The 21,663-nt window shown below is 39.7% G+C and overlaps 1 protein-coding gene across 2 annotated transcripts in view; it reads right to left on the bottom strand.

Annotated features, from left to right (window-relative positions):
• The window catches only part of LOC126291746 (GATOR complex protein NPRL3), an 84,524-nt gene extending 76,992 nt beyond the window's left edge, over nt 1-7,532 (bottom strand). The window contains exon 1 of one of the 2 annotated variants that reach the window (XM_049985423.1): nt 6,303-7,532. In XM_049985423.1, coding sequence (XP_049841380.1) covers nt 6,303-6,838 — 536 coding nt within the window. In that variant the 5' untranslated portion in view covers nt 6,839-7,532. The remainder of the gene's footprint in view (nt 1-6,302) is intronic. The other variant, XM_049985424.1, reaches the window with a different exon arrangement.
• Between the last annotated feature and the right edge of the window lie 14,131 nt (nt 7,533-21,663).

Here is a 21,663-nt window from a genome sequence, read left to right on the forward strand (position 1 = left end):
GTGCTACAGTCCGGAACCGTGCGACCGCTACGGTCGCAGGTCCGAATCCAGGCTCGGGCATGGATGTGTGTGATACCCTTAGGTTAGTTAGGTTTCAGTAGGTCTAAGTCTAGGGGACTGATGACCTCAGAATTTGAGTCCTATAGTGCTCAGAGCCATTTGAAGCATTTGAACGTCTCACTTGGTGTAAGGAGCATATTGGATGATTGAACAGTGGAAAAACATTGTGTGGAGTGATGAAACATGGTACACAAAGTGGCGATCCGAGGGCAGGGTGTGGGAATGGCGAAAGCTCAGTGAATGTCATCTGCCAGCGTGTGTAGTGCCAACAGTAAAATTCGGAGGAGGAGGAGGAGGATGTGGTGGTGGTGTGGTGTGGTCGTGTTTTTCACGGAGGGAGCTTACACCCCTTGTTTTGCGTGGCACTATCACAGCACAGGCCTACATTGATGTTTTAAGCACCTTCTTGCTTCCTACTATTGAAGAGCAATTTGAGGACGGTGATTGCATCTTTTAACATAATCAAGCACCTGTTCACAATGCACGGCCTGTGGCGGAGTGGTTACACGACAATAACATCCCTGTAATGGACTGGTCAGCACAGAGTCCTGACCTGAATCCTATAGAACACCTTTAGGATATTTTGGAATGCCGACTTTGTTCAAGGCCTCAACATCCGACATCGATACCTCTCTTCGGTGCACCACTCCATGAAGAATGGGCTGCAGTCCCCAAGAAAGCTTACAGCACCTGATTGCCTGCGAGAGCGGAAATTGTCATCAAGGCTAATGGTGGTTGAACAACATACTGAATTCCAGCATTATCGATGGAGGGTGTCAAGAACTTTTAAGTCATTTTCAGCCAGGTGTCCGGATACTTTTGATCAAATAGTGTATACTGTGTTCGAACATTACAAATTACCTCAAAGAGACACGAGTCTTTTGACACTAAGTCAACATGGATTTAGAAAACACTGTTCTTGTGAAACACAACTAGCTCTTTACTCGCACAAAGTGATGAGTGTTACTGACAAGGGACTTAAGCCAATTCCATATTTCTAGATTTCCACAAGGCTTTTGACACGGTCTCTCACAAGTGGTTTGCAATCATATTGTCTGCTTATGAAATATTGTCTCAGTTATGCGACTGGATTCGTGATTTCCTGTCAGGCATATATCACAGTTCGTAGTAACTCGCAGAAAGTCATCGAACAAAACTTAAGTGATTTCTGGCAGTCCACAAGGTTTTTGTTATAGGCCCTCTATTGTTCTTTATCTATATAATCGATTTAGAAGACAATCTTAAGCTGTTTGCAGATGTTGCTGCCACTTAACGCCTAGTAAAGTCATCAGAAAAATAATTGCAAAACAATTCAGATATCTGTATGGTGTGAAAACTGGCAATTGACTCTAAATAACGAAAAGTGTGAGGTCAACCACAAGAGTGCTAAAAGGGATCCACTAAACTTCATTTACGAGAAATATAAATCAAATCCAAAGACCATAATTTCAACTAGGAATTACAATTACGAACAACTTAAATTGGAAAGAACATTGGCTGAATTTTTACATATAAATTAAGGGAGGGGAAAAAAACTAACTTAAGCATTAGTGACATGCAATATTTTGTGTAATGTAATATCTTGTACAGACATCTTTCATTAACCTGACACGTTCCACATCATTACGAAGTGTCATATTCATGATCTATGGAACAAGTATTAATCTAATCTAATCTGTTGTGGGGAAGGTACACCAAAGACTTCACTTCACTGGCAGAAGGAGATGAAACAGATCTACTAAAGAGACTGCCTACACTATGCTTGTCCATCCTCTTTTAGAGTACTGCTGGATGGTGAGGGATCCTTACCAGAGAGGATTAACAGAGTACATCAAGAAAATTCAAAGAAGGGTAGCATGTTTTTTATATTATTGAGAAACAGGGGAGGAGTGTCACAGATATGATACAGAAATTGGGATGAATATCATTAAAACAAAGGCATTTCTCATGGCAGGATCTTCTCACAAAATTTATATCACCAACTTTCTCCTCCGAATGCGAAAATATTTTGTTGATAATGACCTACATGGGGGAAGTGTGCATTATAATAAAATAAGGGAAATCAGAGCTCACATGGAGAGATATAGATGTATGTTTTATTTTCGTGTGCTGTTCGAGAGTGGATTTATAGATTAGTGTGAAGGCTGTTCGATGAACCCTCTGCCAGGCACTTCAGTGTAATTTGCAGAATAGGCAAATAGATGTAGCCTTATGGAGTGACCCCCATAGGCGGGTATCTCTCACGCTAGAGCTAAGTGACTTGCCCTTCCTTTCAACCTTCCCCAAGGAAGAAATTAGTACTTGCAAATGATAGATAGTGTGTCACTTTTATATGTGTGCATCAGTATTCTACACATTTAGCATCCTGAAGGTTGGTACTGGTCAGAAATTCTGCCTTGTGTGTTAAAACCAAAGCATAGTGTCGATAGGTTCTGTGGTTACACTACTGGTTATTAAAATTAAAAGCTGTTGGCAGAAGTCAATATTGACACCAGAACTTGTTGCTCAAAACAGAGGGAGGACTAGACATAAGAAGAAAAATCATCTACTTCATGACAACTCATCACCAAAAACATTTAACTAAAAGAAACAATTTCATATACCGGTATATTTTTTACTCTTGCAAAGTATTTGTGGAGATGTTTCTTTCTAGATAATATTACTACCATTTATTACCACCTATTAAACATTCTCCACTCCTTATTGGACTATTAACATAAATCTTACAATATAATACTATATCCAGTTATGAGGGAGGATCAGAAAGCAATGCACAATAACTCCCCCCCCCCCCCCAGTATTGCAGCTGGAATGTTGAAATTTGATGATGATATAGTTTAAAGTTTGCACTACAGGGGGAATTTTGTTTTCATGATCAGTGAGAGAAGCCTGAACTACTAAACAAACATGGCGCGAAGAACAGCAAAGAGTAGTTCGATATTTGTGGATCAAAGGGCATAAACCGAATGAAATTCACAGGGACATGTGTGGCCTATATGGGGATGACTGTATAGACTGTAGCAATGTCTCCAGGCTCTGTTCATTCTTGAGCGCTGTGTGAATCTTAGGGATTCACCACACTCCTGGCAGCCGGGAAAAGCTGCAGTCCTGCAGAATCTTGGAGCTACTAAGGCAGAAATTTTGAACTGTGAATCTTACCGCAGCAGTTCATTGTTCTCTATGGTGTGGCGCATGATATTGTTCACGACACGTGAAAATTTCGTGAAGTTAGTGCTCATAAGTGTCTAAGAACCTGACAGACAACCACAAGGGCCAGCGAACGATGACAGGCTTGGATCGTTTAAAACATTACACTACAGAAGAGCATGGCTTTCTGAAAGGAGACGAGTCATCGGCATACCACTACATTCCCAAAACCAAGCAGGTCTCACTGGAGTGGAAACATGATGGTTCCCCAGTATGAAAAAATTCAAAGTGACTCAAACAGCCAAGAAAGTTCTTGTGACAGTGTTCTGATATATGCATGGTGTGTTATTGATGAACTTGGCTGAACATACAAGCAGTGTGAATGCTACAGCCTAAATTAAAACTTTGGTTAAATTGAGATGTGCCCTCCGTGACAAACACCACAACTTTAATGCTAACAGTGTCAAAAGTCTTCATCACAAAACTCTCCTCCGAAGCTGCTGTTTTTGTTCATGCGAAAATCATGAAATCTGGGTGGGAGATGCTCCAGGATTCACCTTGCAATCCGGATCTTGCAACATTAGACTTTCATCTGAGAATGAAAGCGATTAGTCTCATGGAACAAACTTTACACATAATTTCAAACTTTTATGAAACATTTTCTCGCTGATGACTGCCACAAAATGAAGAAAGGAGAAAAAGGTTACCTTTCACTACTTTAGGCTGCAAAACTGCCACACAATGCATGCAGTTTTAATTTATTGCATCTGTATTACTGACTAGATTCATGACACATTTTGAGTACAATATTCAGATATATCACTGAACGCACCAGAAAAATTACATCTAATTTATCACTTCTTTACTACTAATTCTATTGACAACACATTTCACAGACAGTAGCCTCATATAATAGTGGATGTACCAGCAAAATTATATCATTGTACAGTACACTGTTCACAAGACACATCATCAAAAACAATAAGCTGCATAAAAATGAAACTGTAGGGTGAAATTCGGTAGACATACAGATCAAATATACATACAAATATGCGTGAAATATGTTATATATTTGATGTGTATAGGTGGGCAAGGCCATGGGTAAACAGCTCGCCCTAAACACCTAGAATGATTTAAATTACATTTAGTACACATATTAGTTACAATCAGGAAAGTAATACTGTAGGTGTAAGAACCACCATCCTCCTACTGGAGTAAATGTGGTAACGTGGAAAAAGAAGGGAGGATGAGAAAACAGACACACAGTGAGGGGGGGGGGGGAAGGGGGGGAGGAGGAGACAGGCACAGGTGGGATGAGGAGATGATGGACAGAGGTAGGGGAGGGGGAAATGTACAGAGAGGGGGAAGAGGAGAAGGTGGACAGAGATGGGGAGAGGAGGAGGAGATGAACAGATAGAGGAGGAGGAGGGGATGGACAGAGAAAGGATAAGGACACATTAAGGACAGGGGAGGCGATGAACAAGAAGAAGGGGAGGAGAAGATGCACAGAAGGATGGAGGAGGAGGAGATAGATACAGAGGGGGGAGGAGCAAACAGAGAGAGGAGGGAAGAGAAGATGGGAAGAGAGCTGGGAGGAGGGGGGGGGGGGGGGGGGAGCTAGAAGATGTGAAGGAGGAAATGGACTAATAGAAGATTGGATAAAATAAATACCTGGGCAACACCAGGTAATCAACTACTAGCACACAATATAATATAAATACTGTACATCATCAAAACATTGGAAAACTTCATTACTCATAATTTCTCAACACTATCTGGTTAAGCTACACGATCTAGTCACTCTGCATGAACACTTGGCAACATCGGTAGGCCTACAAAAAATTCACAAACTGAACATACAAGTTGCAGTCCTGAATTTTTGTTCTGAACATCACGTTTTCTACTGTGACATATAATAAACATCCTCACTTGTGTGTTTGTTCCTTGTAAACTGTGAATCCTGGCATGAAGAAAATGTTTCAGAAACATGGGAATGAGTTACAGAAAACATTACTAGTGAGGAAACGCTAATGTTAAGTATCTGTCTACCATTTACAACAAATAAAAGCTTAACTGTTCAAATGATGTTAATTAAAACTTCAGTTTTCCTCTGTTTTAAATATATACTGCAAGGAAAGAACACTTTATGCATCCCACAGTAAAACTATTGTCCTTTTCAGCCCCTTATTCAGCATCTATTTCTATACTATTGTTTGCATTTATAAATGTATACAGAGTTTTTTTTTTTTTTTTTTTTTTTTTTGCGATATATCCTTCTGAAAGAATGACCACTATAAAAATTACCAGACATCAGTAAATGTTATGTTTTGGGCTCCCCTTGCATTTTTCAATATGGTACAGATGTAAACATTAGGCTTTGCTACAGGTCAGTTTGTTACCACAACCATATATTCTGATTTCACATTCACTGCCTTTACCAACTCTAACCAAATTGTCACCCACCAACCTAATCTAGACATCAAGCTGTGCTATGTATTAGTCTGCCACTACAACCAAGGTTTCAGAGGGAGTCTAATATGTAACTTCTGCCCATTTAGTAATGACAGGTATGCAATCCCTACAATAAACAATAAGAGCAATGTACAATGGGTGTAAAATTAATGTGGTAGTTAAAGACACCAATCAGAGATTCAGGAGGATTAAGGTTTCTTCAAACAGGGTACTGCTGAACACCTATCTAATATTAGTTAAACACATCTATATACGTTTATGTGCCTGTATTTATGAGTTCTCCTTTTATCTGTAGGAAGTTTACAAACCTTATACCATTGTAAAAGTATCTCTCGATGAATCAATTGCTACGCAACACCACTATCCAAGAAACGAGAACTGCAATTTACGTTAAGACTATAATGAGTGCTCTTAAAATGTAATGAGAATGACCATTACAAATCCACTGAAGTAAAAAACAACTGTGTTTCATGGTAGTTGCAAAATAAGAGAATCAAAGCAAGAGACAGTTCTATAATTGCAGTGCCTGACCTGATACAGCTTCACAGTGTTTCTTCGCTAAACATACAAATTATTATTATTATTATTATTATTATTATTATTTTATGGCTGACAACACATACCTGGAGGCTACTTCATCATGAGCTGTGACCATTATTCTATTTTCCTGGCTAACATATCCACAACGCTTTTCTTCATGTCTTAACGCCACGCCTAACCTTTTGCTGAGGTCGTAATAACACTTCACAATTGAGTGGCTAGCAGTTGCTCGCAGTGCAAAAACAATATTTATCAATATAACCGAAGAATTATCTCTTTTTCTACCGTGTACTGACGGCATCAAAGTAGGATGTCCGACAAAACGCACATCGTTCACTTTGAGTTCAAATTTTCTCTCACATAACTCAGGTTTTACAGCGAACAGCGTTGATAGTACTTCATCTGAAAAACCTGTCAGCCGTCCTTTGGAAATGTTGGAAGTCTGAGGAGGTGGACTCTGGAGCAAATCTTCAGTCACAACGAGTGCATAGGGATTTTTTCGGCGTTTCTGGTGTCCAGACTCGGTGCGCAAGTCATTTGCATAAGGATACCGAAATAATAAACGGTCACCTTTACTATCGCTCTTCACAAGAATGACACTTAATGGATCTGGTTCCATCCTCTCTCGGCCTTTATGAAACCGAGAAGCCTACATCAACCTACATCGGCGTTCGGTATGTACAAATCTTTGCTGCAGTATGAGGCATTGATTGATCTCCTTGCACCAGAATGAGATACAATTCCTGTACTTATTTTGAGAAAGCGCCACACTCCATTATTCAACCTAAACATCAGTGTGTTACTCAGATATGTAAACACATAACTCTTCCCTCTCTTGACGTTTCTGAAACTAACAAACAAACCTCGTGCGTCAAGGATATTATACACAGCCATAGATATCTAACTTTATAGCACAGTCAACTTTCATTACTTTTTTTTTTTTTTTTGTCCAGTAGCAGAACGACGAGAAAATATCAATTTAATTAAAAATGATCGACTTTGCTGCGTTAATGTACTTTCATTTTCCGTTTTACACCACAAGGAAAGCATTAAACTTATTCTTGAAACAGATTTCATATTCAAATGACGTTTGAAATATATCGTTTGGAGTGTTATTTCTTAGCTCAATTACTACATTTTTCCTTACGAAATTCCCCAATATAGCTTTTAGTCTATAACAACAACGTTTATCTTCTATAGTGGCGTACAGAAGATTATTTTCTCGAGAGAACTTGTCAATTCAGTGCCTAGCTACATTACCTTTACCTGTAACCCATCATAATACGAATCACTCACATGGGCAACGTGCCAATGCAGGTTACGCACCTCACATTATTGATTAAGGCCAACAGCACACGGCTCAACTTATTAAATGCAGTAATCCGGTATTTAGGGTGGTCCTACAACTTTGCATAGGTGAAATTAAGTTGCCACACGATAATGCCACTACATTATCAAATCCACTTTTACAGAACATAATGAGCTGAATATAAAATAATGTATTTAACGAAGTTTGACTGGTATTGTTCCACACAATGCACAATGATAACCTCCACCTTCACTCTCACCCCAAATTGGTCAACAGAAATGTTATCAGTAAGCCTCCGAAATCAAAATACTGTGAATTCAAATCAAGGCTCTAATTTTTCGTTTTTTATTTCACTCCCTTCTTACCTCACTGCACTGTCAGGTCTGATATGTAATAAGTCAGGCATTCCATAGTAATGTACAACTACTAATCCTAACAATCAATTATTCTCTTGCGTTTACTTTTTCTTTGTAGACTTCACTTTTCAACCACCTCCACAGGCAAAAATCTAAAGGTGGTTAGGTCAGGGGATCTTGGCGACCAGGAATCATAGCCATTTCTGTGGGGGAACGTCATTTTTATGTAATATGTCACCTGACATCTACAGGGTAAACAAGAATTCCACCAACAAACTTTCAGAGGCTGTTCAGGGATACCTTGGTTCAGGGGACCCACAGTCCACAGTAGCTCATTGCAAAGTAATAATGTAATTATGATTCATTCAACCCTAGACAGAACCAAGCAGTACTTGGAGCAGTGTCAACCTCATTTTTCCCGGCTCAGAATACTCACAATTATAAATTTATACTTATATGTGTCTGTGCTCTATGTTAAGAATAACGTTTCAGAATTTGATGCTAGGGGAGAAACTCAACACAACACCAGAGCTAAGGCTAATTTAGATATACCAAGGCACAGGTTAACAAGAACTGGAAATTCTCACAAACTGAACCACTCAAACTTTTCAACAAATTACAAATCTATGTTTGGTCTATGGATCTAAATTTTTTTAATTAAATGGTACAGCTGGCTATCACATCGCCCATTTTACCATTTAAAGAATTCTTTGAGATATTAGCACGTAAAAAATTTTCCGATAGTCTACTGGATCATTATGTGGTAAGTTTATACTTTGGATAATTATGCTTCTATGTTTTGTATAATTATGTCCTGTATAATCTACCAAGTTATTACTGCACAGTGTTTGAACCACATTACATAATAGTATAACTTATGAATATTAGCTCTTAGCAATCTTCCTGCAGCATATATTATTATTGTGATGGTTAATATGTATACTTCAGAATGAGATTTTCACTCTGAAGCGGAGTGCGCACTGATATGAAACTTCCTGGCAGATTAAAACTGTGTGCCCGACCGAGACTCGAACTCGGGACCTTTGTCTTTCGCGGGCAAGTGCTCTACCAACTGAGCTACCGAAGCACGACTCACGTCTGGTACTCACAGCTTTACTTCTGCCAGTATCCATCTCCTACCTTCCAAACTTTACAGAAGCTCATTCTGGAAACATCCCCCAGACTGTGGCTAAGCCATGTCTGCGCAGTATCCTTTCTTTCAGGAGTGCTAGTTCTGCAAGGTTCGCAGAAGAACTTCTGTAAAGTTTGGAAGGTAGGAAACGAATACTGGCAGAAGTAAAGCTGTGAGTACCGGATGTGAGTTGTGCTTCGGTAGCTCAGTTGGTAGAGCACTTGCCCGCGAAAGGCAAAGGTCCCGAGTTCGAGTCTGGTCGGTCACAAAGTTTTAATCTGCCAGAAAGTTTCATGTATACTTCAATTAACTGACATTAGTTTATTTTATTACTATATAGCCATATCTATTTCTACTTCCTGTATTTTACAACAATGACAAAGACTATTTCATTGTAAAATGATCAATAGTGAATAAAATTTCTTGATTCTTGAATGCAAACTTGTGAGCAACAAGGTAAGGAGGGAATTACTGTTGTTAACAGCAGGTACTGTATGATCTGTCACCTTTTGGACGTCTGTGTCAACTTTTACCTTATAACATATCTTTGATCACCGATCTTGAAATTATTCGAAGTAGTGGACATGTTATGCAGTGCCACTGAACTGTGATATTGGGTTCTTAAGCTTGTTCTGATGTGCAACTGCTAAAAGAGAGCCCCGATCTATTCAAGCTACCAAATGACAAACTCACATCTGCATGAACTCTTCTTTATGTATAACAGAATCTTAATTCTTTACAACCTTGATTACAATTTGTAGTGAAGATATTTCTTAATGTGTAGCTATCAATAGGTCATGTACATGTATCAACATGACATTTCAAAGTGCGAGAGAGATTTCTACATCTTCAACTGTTCGGGTGTTTATGTTGTCGACTCCACCCTTTGCCCCATGACCTGTAAGGCACCACCAAACTGTGACACCCAAGGAACAAGTGCTCCACCAAGCAGATGCAGATGTTTATTCCCCTTTGCACTTTGTTGATGTTTTCACATCCCGTCTACTCATTTAATAAAGCAGATCACATACAGTGGGAAGTTCCACACTTATCAAGTACATTAAACAATGTTCATGGTTTGCATGAACATCTTTCTTTGGCCTGAATGGTTACACCACAAGAACCCTGTCAGCTGACTGTCTGCCATCCCACACCATACATTTACAGAGATGCGTTCTTCAAAATGCACCTCCACAAAGGAGTGCAGGTTTCTGTCAGACCACTGATGTGAGGGAGTATTATCATAGATGAAAGTGGCTTCATTAGTAAATGGTATTAATGGGATTACACAGCAGTTTGAAATTAACCAGAAACAAAATTCAAATTGTCTACAGTCATCTCATTTTCAAAGATGTTGAATTTGCTATTAATTGTGAAGGGTCACACCATGCCTATGTAATGACCACTGTACTCTTGAACGTGAAACACGAATACATTAGAAATTCTGTGTGTGCTTGTTGAAGGGCTCTGTTTTGCCTACAGAATAATGTCATCTACTTCAGCCACACTCTGTTAATTTCCCCACACAGATGAGGTGTGACTGCTGGACATGTCACCATCCCCCCCAGTTTAATGGAAACACAATTAAACACTCTCGAAGCTCATCCTCCGAGGTCAGGAAACTGTGCTGTTGTCTGAGGAATGAGGTCCCAAGACAAAGTTGTAAACTTGCGATGGAACCACAAGTAAGCATATTCGCTGCCTTATGCAGGAACAAATGAGCAAAGTCGGTATGGATACACCCTCAAGAGTTATGCAGGCCACTGCTGCAGCATGCATACTTATACCAAAGCGGAGTGCCAGTCAGCTCCTGTCTGCCATCACTGCTGAAGATGACAGCATCATCTCACTACAGCCAGCAGTGTGAAAGACTACAGCCAGCAGTGCAAAAGTAGTCTTAAACAGAATCACATAGTAAAGTTCAAGTCAACTGTACTCTAAGAGAAGAGACTATTACTTTGTACTGTGCCCAGTGGTATGTTAGTGTTCATTGACAGTAACAAAAATATATGACATTCCTGTGGCAATAAATTGTTTCAAAGTTAAGAATTTCATCTTGTCCTATTTACAATACAGTGATCTTTTCAGCATTTGTAAAAGTACAGTACAGTAGATTCAATTATGTATACTTCATCACAGCTTCACAACTTAGAACTTCAAAACAAAAATGTCAGTTGGTAAATAAACCCAGAAATTGGAATACCAACATACAAAATGATAACATATATCTGTGAGCAGCTATCTCTTTCTGTAAGCATAAAAAAACTGGATACGTGTTACGTGAAAAGTTTAATTCAAATTACTCTATACAAACATCTCCTAAAAGATATACCCTGTATAGATGTCATAGACCATGGAAGAATATGCCAAAAGAATGATGAGTTCTTCCTTATAAAGAGAGAGAGAGAGACTTATGATTTTCACAGACTGTATTTTTATTGGTCCTGTTTATCTTCATAAGTAGTTTGTGTGTCAGGTAATGGACAACTCTGTTTATATACGTGAAAGGTGCATTCATGAAGACAAAGATGAGATGATAATATGTATTACACATACAACTACATTTCTAAGCATGAATGTTTATTCAATAATTACTAATTAAGAAATTACATACTAAAATTAAGGAGTCTCTCAGTTACATAAGAGACAGGAAAGGCCTCACCTTTGCTTGCACTGCTTCATTGCTATTAAAATTGTTCTTTAAGTTTTTAAAACAACTGAAAATCAGATGGGGTATGCTGGATGATCAATGACAGTGAACCCTGGTGTCAGACTGTTGCAGGTGTCACAGAGCTCGTGTGTGGTCTGGCATTGTCATGCTGAATAAGATGGTGCTTCATTTGCAGACAAAGTCTTTGGATTCGAAACTTGATTATAGAGCGCTGTAACTCACCCACTAACACAGTTCCTTTACACACTGCCATGTTACACAATACAACTTGGAACCCTCAAATGACAGAGGGCTGCAAATGTGAAGACATGAAGAATAAAGCTGTTTGTTTTACTTAAAAAGCTTTAAGAGTTTCACATAATACATTCGAAAGCATTTACTTTTATGCATGTCACCATATAATAATTTTATACATTCAGATATTTATCAATAAGGCAAAAACGTTATACTTTAAATATGATGCTAAACAATTTCTAAAAGTTTTTACCTCAGTAACTGCTTTCTTAAGTTCAGCAGGTTTGTGATAAAGTTTGAAATTTTCTGATGCTGGAGTGTGTATATATATATATATGTCAAACACAAGTTTTTGTTAAGCCTGATACGATGGTAATGGATATAATCTTTTTTCAGTCATGTGTCCTTTTCTGTAACATTTACCTTAAAGAACATAAGAGTTTCAGTAATGTAGTTACACAGTAAATGAGGAATATCTGAGATTTTAAAAAACTGGTTTATATTTGCATCCACTCATGTCTGTAATGTCCTCCCTTTTTTTGCATTGCTGCCTTTGAGCTTCACCAAAATATGACTTCATAAAATATGGGAAATAAAGTAACCATGGTAAGTACATTTTATTGTTTTCTCACTACGGCATGATTCATTGTGAAGGGTAAATGGCTGCATTTTCTTCTTTTGGCAAAACTGGGAAGTCATGAGCAAATATTATGTACCCTAATGGCATGCTTCTGAGTGTCCTGCCAAGTATTAGTTGTTTCAATTCCATTCATACTATCAGCCCAGGCAGCAGTACACAGAACAAAAAAGCTCGCAGCATGTGAAGAAGACAGCTGGATCAGTCACCGAAATATTGTGCACAAAATGGGAACAACAACTCACTAGAACATCCGGAAGCATATTATTAACCAACCACATTGAGAAAACTCAAGTGATCATGATGCACCCTTATAAATATTCTGTATTACTTTTAAGGTTTCAACTGGTGTGCTTCATGCTTGTTCATTATTACTGAGCAAAGGAACTTACACAGCTGTTGAACAGGCAATGAATACAATACTGCTCAAGTTTTGGCATCATAATTTTATTATTATACACAACGTAGGAAAAAGACAGATTGCTACTTATCATAAAGAAGACACATCAAGTTGCACACAGCCGCAGGTAAAAGACACTTGCATAGAGCTTTCGGGCACAGCTTCATTTCTTATACCTTTCATTTTATTTTAGACACAATCACATAATATGATTACACTCATTTAACAGCCACAGCCATGAGTGGGCTCACGTGGAAGAAGACGGAAATGGAACCACTCTCGGGGACTGCATGTAAGTGAACAATCCCCACCTCATCTTGTATGCTGAACATTCAGGTATATTTAGATCTGAGAGACACCAAAAGGTTTTTCTCCTTATCTCTGTATAGTGTTCTTACAAACCTCCAGCAATGAAAGACTGACAAATTATAGTTGTCAAGTCATTTCCATTCAGCCAACAGAGTCTAGACATCACACAATATCGTATGAGTCGGGTTCAGTAAGTAATGCAACATTTTTTTTTTCTCAGCCAACTTTGGTTGAAAACATGCATAATTTGTTGTGGGACATCACTGAATATTCCCACTTTAGCCCTTATAGTTTTATTAAGTACCAATAGATAAAGGCGCTATCCATAGTCTTGAAAATAGTGTCTGTAATTGAGGTGTGTTCCAAGCACAGAGCTGTCATTGAAGTTTCTTTTAGTGGAAAACCAGAGCATTGCAGATATTCGTAGGCACTTGCAGAATGCCTATGGAGACCCTACAGTGCACAAATGCACAGTAAGTTGTTGGGCACAGCACCTGTCATCACTGGAACGAGGTCGAGCAAACATGCCTGACCTCCTGCTAAACTGTACAACACACATAAAAAAAACTGCGAAGAAAAAGCTATACTCAAACAGACCTTCTTCGGAATGTCACTCTCAGAGTGTTTGTGATTTTCATATACATGAATGTAACTTGGCCCTGACATCTCTAAAGATGAATTAAGTTGCTGGATTTGAAATGGTCTATTCAGGTTTCCTTTTTGAAACTGATGGTTCAATGTGATGTACAAAAATGGATATTTGTTTGTTCATCTTCTATACACTCCTATACCATTCATCCAATTAGAATCAAACTTTCGTAAGTAATTGTTCTGATGCTCACGGAGGTTTCTGTGGGGATAAGAACCACTACCTACAGGTGTGGATTAGAAGAGGGGAGGGCACAGAAGCTTCACTCAGGAATATCTGCAGTAGTTTCAATTAAGTTTTATATATACATGCAATATTGTGGACGTAATGTACACAAACAACTTCTAGGGGTAGTTGTGGGTATGAGAAGAAATGACAAGTAAAAATATTCAATGCCGACCAATGTTAATATCAAATCCATAGTTTTCGGGGTCATTACACTTATTGGTGACAGTCACAATGACATTTCACCCCAGCCGTTGGGGTAGGGGAGGTGCAAAGACAGTGACATATCCACATCTTTCTGTAATGACTCGATGAATTTCTACAAAAATTGGCATTTGCTATCTGGAAAAATTTATTGTGGAAATAACATACCCCTAACAGCCATAGTGCTTAGGGTTCCGGGTGAAAACACATTACAAGCATTGAGGTTACAAAAGTCATGGGATAACTTTCTAAATATCATGTCAGAGTGCCTTTAGCCTGGCACAGTACAGCAACTCACTGGCATGGACTCAAAGAAGTCATTTGAAGCCCCTGCAGAAATAGAAATATTGAGCCATGCTGCCCCTGTGGCCATCCACAATTCCAGTAGTGTCACCTGTGTAGGACTTTGTCCATGAACTGACCTCTTGATTATATCACACAAATGTTTGATGGGATTTGTGTCAAGTAATTTGGATGGCTAAATCATTTGCCTGAATTGTCCAGAATGTTCTTGTGGTCTGGTGACATAGCACATTCTCATCCATAAAAAAACCATCATTGTTTGGGAACATGAAGTCCATGGTCTACTTCAGTCAACGACCAATTCACTTGGACAGAGGAACTAATCCATTCATGTAAACTCAGATCACACCATTATGGACCCACCACCAGCTGGCAATAGTGCCTAGTTGAAATCCGAGTGCACTGCTTCATGTGGTCTGCGCCGCCCTCAAACCTTACCATCAAGTGTTACAAACTGAAATCAGGACTCATCTGACCAGGACATGGTTTTCCAGTTGTCCAACTGATACGGTCACAAGCACAGGAGAGGTGCTACAGGTGATGATGATATGCTGTTAGCAAAGGCACATGTGTCAGTTATCTGCTGCCATGCAATTGAGATTTTAAATTAGCTAATGTGTTTTTTAAAGTCATTGGCTCTTTGTTGTGTGCCACTTCACATATTGTCATTCAAAATTGGCTCACCAATAATTCTTTTGCACAACATTAATCCAACAAGATTGTACAATGGAACCAAGCTTGCGAAATGTCACTGAAATGACAATTCTGAAAGATATGTCAAAAGGAAAATAGGTGCTGATTCTATGTATTCCCATAATCCCCATCAAAGGCCATTTGATTTCAGATGAGTGCAATCCCATTCACCTTGTATTCTCAATGGCCATCAACACGACTCAAGGTCAACCGCTTCAAGTGTGTGGATTAAATCTCGAAAATCCATGCTTTTTGTACGGTCAGTTATATGTTACACGCTCGCGAGTAGGGCCACCGAAAAATTTGTTTGTTTTGCAGAAGGTGGAAAGACAGAAAGCACTTGAATAAACTTGTCAAATTTAACTTATTACACAAAAATCATTGTCTTGCCTTTATTTTGTACCTCTAAATGTGTGTGTTTTATACATGTGTACCTACTTAGAAAAGCACATAAAATGAGCTCAGCCACTCAACAGAACACCTGAAACACACTATTAATTAATGATGCCAAATGACCTGAGAGATCACAAGAAAAAGAGCATTGCAACACATGCTGGGCACAACTAGTATACCAACAAAGACTTTGGGAGTTTTTTATTAATGTTTTTTTTTTTATTTCCTTTGTTTTTGCAATCTGTTGAAATGGTCTATGTTATCCTGACTACAGCATTTACTTTTTCTTATTAAAAATGTTATTCCTGACATTTATTTTTAGTTTTATGCTTAGTATTTGAGCCAGATGGTCTCCAGTGGTATGTCATATAAACTCTTGTTACCCAGGAAGTGATCAAGTGCTGTTTTACACGTTGTTAGATAGAAACATTTTACTTTTAAATTGTAGGTTGTTGCAAGGTTTCAAAGTCCATCTTCATTCCTACTTTAATAAGAAAGTCAGTGTTAAAGTCTCCACAAATTATCAAACTGCGCCCAGCTAGTGACAATGTGTAACATCTCAGCAAACAAACCATTTCATTTACTGAGACAAAACAAGATATTTCCCTTTTTTTCCAAATTTCCCTCATACCTTTCAAATACCCTGATATTCCCTGATTTCCAAAACTTATGGCAACCCTGTAGACTGACAACAGATGGCAAATTTTCATGTGCTTAGCATATTAATGACCTCCTGCACAAGCTGAATACAATAACCTTATTGATCAGAGTATTCTCCTTCACCAGCACTTGTGACACACACACAAAAAATTAACATTAAGTTTGAACAAATGCACTACACGATCAAAAGTATCCAGACACCCCAAAAACATACGCATTTCATATTAGGAGCATTGTGCAGCCAACTACTGCCAGGTACTCCATATCAGTGACCTCAGTCGTCATTAGACATTGTGACAGAGCAGAATGCGATGCTCCGAGGAATTCACAGACTTCGAACGCGGTCAAGTGGTTTGGTGTCACTTGTGTCATACGTCATTCAGGCTTCTAAATGTTCTTAGATCCATTGTTTCCAATGTGACAGTGAAGTGGAAATGTGTAGGGACACATTCAGCACAAAAGCGTACACGCCAACCTCGTCTGTTGACTGCAGAGACCGCCGACAGTTGAAAAGGGTCGTAATGTGTAATAGGCAGACATCTGTCCAGACCATCACATAGGAATTCCAAACTGCATCACGATCCACTGCAAGTACTATGACAGTTAGGCCGGAGGTGAGAAAACTTGGATTTCATGGTTGGGCGGCTGCTAATAAGGCACACATCAAACCAGTAAATGGCAAACGACGCCTCGCTTGGTGTAAGAAGCATAAACATTGGATAATTGAATAGTGGAAAAACGTCAAGTGGAGTGACGAATCACGGTACAAAATGTGGCAATCAATGGAAGGGTGTGGGAATAGCGAATGCCGCGTGAAAGTCATCTGCCAGCGTGTGTAGTGGCAACGGTAAAATTCGGAGGCGGTGGTGTTATTTTGCATGGCACTATCACAGCACAGACCTACATTAATGTTTTAAGCACCTTCTTGCTTACCAATGTTGAAGGGCAATTTGGGGATGGCGATTGCATCTTTCAACACGATTGAGCACCTGTTCATGATGCGCAGCCTGTGGCACAGTGGTTACATGACAATAACATCCCTGTAATTGACTGGACAGCACATATTCCTGATCAGAATCTTACAGAAAACCTTTGGAATGTTTTGGAACGCCGAGTTCATGCCAGGCCACACTGACCAACATCGGAACCTCTACTCACTGCAGCACTCTGTGACGAATGGACTAAGAAAGGTAAATTAACAAATATGTATATTTGAATCATGATTTTTAAGGCAAAATAGCATTTTCATTATTAATTAATAACTATATGAAATTGTGAGTATTTCTATGGAATAAAAATTTGGTACAAAAATAGGAAATATAAAATAATAATTAAGATACTCCGAAAAGTGCACGTACAATGTATCATACCTTCTCTGCCGCGTGCTACTATTGGTAACTATTAGCATGATAAATGACGGAGAGAGTTAATTGTTGGTACATCAAAATGCTTGTTTGTAATTCCCTAATTATGATACATCCTGTACACAACTTTTGCACTTCACACAGTCACTTCCGTTTCATGGGCCTTAAACTGCCCCTGGATTTCAATGTTGTAAATGAAGTCTGGCACATCCTTTACAAACATTCCTTAGCTGCTACACACCAGTTTATCTGCAAATTCTGACTGTTTATGTAGTTTCTTTGTGATGGATGGTGCAGCCTCTCATTGTTCCACTAAAGGGTGGATACAAAACCTACAGATAATCTGAAGCCATTTATCACTGTTGAACTTTTACCCTGTAGTAGGATATCTATGACTTCCTGGGTTTGTCAGGAACTGCTATGGAATCAATGTGCAGATGGTAGCAGTATAATTGTCCCTGCATGTCTTGTGCTTGCTGAATTGGCACCTCTAGGAAGGATGGAATACATGTGGTCGGAAGTACTTCCCAACTGCCACCAGTTACATACCAGGCACTGTCAATATTCAACAATGTGCAACTAATTCTCCATTTAGCTGATGACATAACCATCTAAAACTACAAGTTAGAGAGAAGCCAAATGGAAGGAGGCATTTGCGCGCGCGCGCGCGCGCACACACACACACACACACACACACACACACACACACACACACACACACACACAAAACAGCTCCTAGCACGTCCACCTTCAACATTGGAGCTAATTACCATCACAATAAAATATATATAGAGTTGCCCAGACACCTATTAGTGCTGAAGTGCACACTTCCAGGTCATGGAGAGACAGATCAAATCTGCCTCGCAGATTCATGAGGGGTGGAGGGCTGGCCAGTTTAAATGTGGTTTTAAGACAGTTTTCCACATCCAACTAAGTAAACACCTGGCTGGTCCCCATGTCCTGCTTCAGCTACATGCTACATGAACATTTAGAAAACACGTCTGTGGCAGACGTAAACAACTGGGGTACACAGATTCCTTCCTGGAGGGGTTGGTGGCATCAAGAAGACAATTGACCACCATATGACACAAACATTGCCAACCCTATAGAGAAACAGGAAATTTCAAAATAAAAAAGAAGATTTTTGTTTGGGGGAAAAAAGTTTAAAAGACAAATAAAATAAATTTATAGAATTGACAGAATATGTGCTCAGGCACAAAAGAAATTATCATCAACATTGCATCTCACGTCTGTTTACATGTACGGCTGCACATACCATTCTGTGAAACATTCTCTCCTGGACAGATGAAGGATTGGGAATCCAATGGCGAGCGAACACTTTACATTGCTGTACTCACATACAAGTGTTTTCTTTTCCACTTTTTTATTTAATTTAAGAACAATGAATACAGCCAAGCTGTAGAACTGGAATCTGCCATCAACATTGTTCACCTGTGAACTTTTATTCCTGTTGTGATGTACTAAATCCTCATGATCGGCTTCATTATAACAATTTTATGTATAAATTGATTTATATGTAAATTGTGTGAATTTCTTCTTTCATTTACCACAGACAGAAAAATTTTGCAGTTAATTAAGGAAAAACATAAATATGTTTATTTTATAAAGTTAAAGTATAATGTTTTCACTAAATTTTGTAATATTTACATTAAAAATTTGTTTAAAGAAAAATTTAAATACTTTAATTGCCAGCTTTGTAAAGGACTAGATCCTTTGCTTTGGTTGCAGTATCTATCTCGTGGTCGGTGGGAAGAAATGTTGTAAACGTGGGTCATTTGGAATCGCAGGGAAATGTATTTCTGTGAAAGTTGGTTTATCATTGTAAGACACACTGCTTACTTACTACCAAAAATACTACCTTATTGGAAGTCTTGTAATATTCAAGCAGGAGCTACACTGGTAATCGGAATTAAACTTTGTAAGTAATTTCTTGCAACTGACAAAGCCTGTGCCAACACTCATACTCCGAGAAAGACAATAAAGCCAATGCTTTGGTAGAAAGGCAGTTGGCACTACAACACTCTTCCATTTTTGCAGTTGTGCACTCTTAATTCATATCACAGTATCCTGTTGTTTCTGGTGTTACATAGACAAGATCACCTGAAAGTAGTTAATACCAGATTTATAATCCATCAATGTAGGCGTGACTACTGTCAATTTTAAACAAAGTGACAAATATCTGTAAAAATTTATTTGTCATTTGTAAATATAATCTCTATTAAAGAGCATGTCATACTATGAAAGTTTAACTGTGATCAATGATTGCACTCCTTTAGTGATCCAAACAAATTTTACAAGATGGTTTACGACTGCATATCAAGGCATAATAAACAAAACTGAGAACAGGAGAAGTAACACACAGGACTAGTTTCCTCAGAGCGAGTTACCCTTATTCATTTTCCACATCACTTTCTCGATACAATTATCTCAAAATAGTTTGGAATCAATTGTTATCCCAAGGACATTAACAGCACTTACATCCTTTTCCATTTGCATGTTACGATACCACACAAACACTTTGTCTTTACTGGTAGAAAGGGAGTTGGCATTACACCACTCTTCAACTTTAACAGTTTTTCACTCTTAATTCGTATCACAGTACCCCCGTAGTTTCTGGTGTTACGCAGGCAACAAGATCACCTGAAAGTATCTGGTTCAGTTAAGTTATACAGCAAGTCACTAATACACTCCTTGAAATTGAAATAAGAACACCGTGAATTCATTGTCCCAGGAAGGGGAAACTTTATTGACACATTCCTGGGGTCAGATACATCACATGATCACACTGACAGAACCACAGGCACATAGACACAGGCAACAGAGCATGCACAATGTCGGCACTAGTACAGTGTATATCCACCTTTCGCAGCAATGCAGGCTGCTATTCTCCCATGGAGACGATCGTAGAGATGCTGGATGTAGTCCTGTGGAACGGCTTGCCATGCCATTTCCACCTGGCGCCTCAGTTGGACCAGCGTTCGTGCTGGACGTGCAGACCGCGTGAGACAACGCATCATCCAGTCCCAAACATGCTCAATGGGGGACAGATCCGGAGATCTTGCTGGCCAGGGTAGTTGACTTACAGCTTCTAGAGCACGTTGGGTGGCACGGGATACATGCGGACGTGCATTGTCCTGTTGGAACAGCAAGTTCCCTTGCCAGTCTAGGAATGGTAGAACGATGGGGTCGATGACAGTTTGGATGTACCGTGCACTATTCAGTGTCCCCTCGACGATCACCAGAGGTGTACGGCCAGTGTAGGAGATCGCTCCCCACACCATGATGCCGAGTGTTGGCCCTGTGTGCCTCGGTCGTGTGCAGTCCTGATTGTGGCGCTCACCTCCACGGTGCCAAACACGCATACGACCATCATTGGCACCAAGGCAGAAGTGACTCTCATCGCTGAAGACGACACGTCTCCATTCGTCCCTTCATTCACGCCTGTCGCGACACCACTGGAGGCGGGCTGCACGATGTTGGGGCGTGAGCGGAAGACGGCCTAACGGTGTGCGGGACCGTAGCCCAGCTTCATGGAGACGGTTGCGAATGGTCCTCGCTGATACCCCAGGAGCAACAGCGTCTCTAATTTGCTGGGAAGTGGCGGTGCGGTCCCCTACAGCACTGCGTAGGATCCTACGGTCTTGGCGTGCATCCGTGCGTCGCTGCGGTCCGGTCCCAGGTCGACGGGCACGTGCACCTTTCGCCGACCACTGGCGACAACGTCGATGTACTGTGGAGACCTCACGCCCCATGTGTTGAGCAATTCGGCGGTATGTCCACCCGGCCTCCCGCATACCCACTATACGCCCTCGCTCAAAGTCCGTCATCTGCACATACGGTTCACGCCCACGCTATCGCGCGATGCTACCAGTGTTAAAGACTGC

This window comes from Schistocerca gregaria, chromosome 9 (genome assembly GCF_023897955.1).
Source record: "Schistocerca gregaria isolate iqSchGreg1 chromosome 9, iqSchGreg1.2, whole genome shotgun sequence".
Lineage (NCBI taxonomy): Eukaryota > Metazoa > Arthropoda > Insecta > Orthoptera > Acrididae > Schistocerca > Schistocerca gregaria.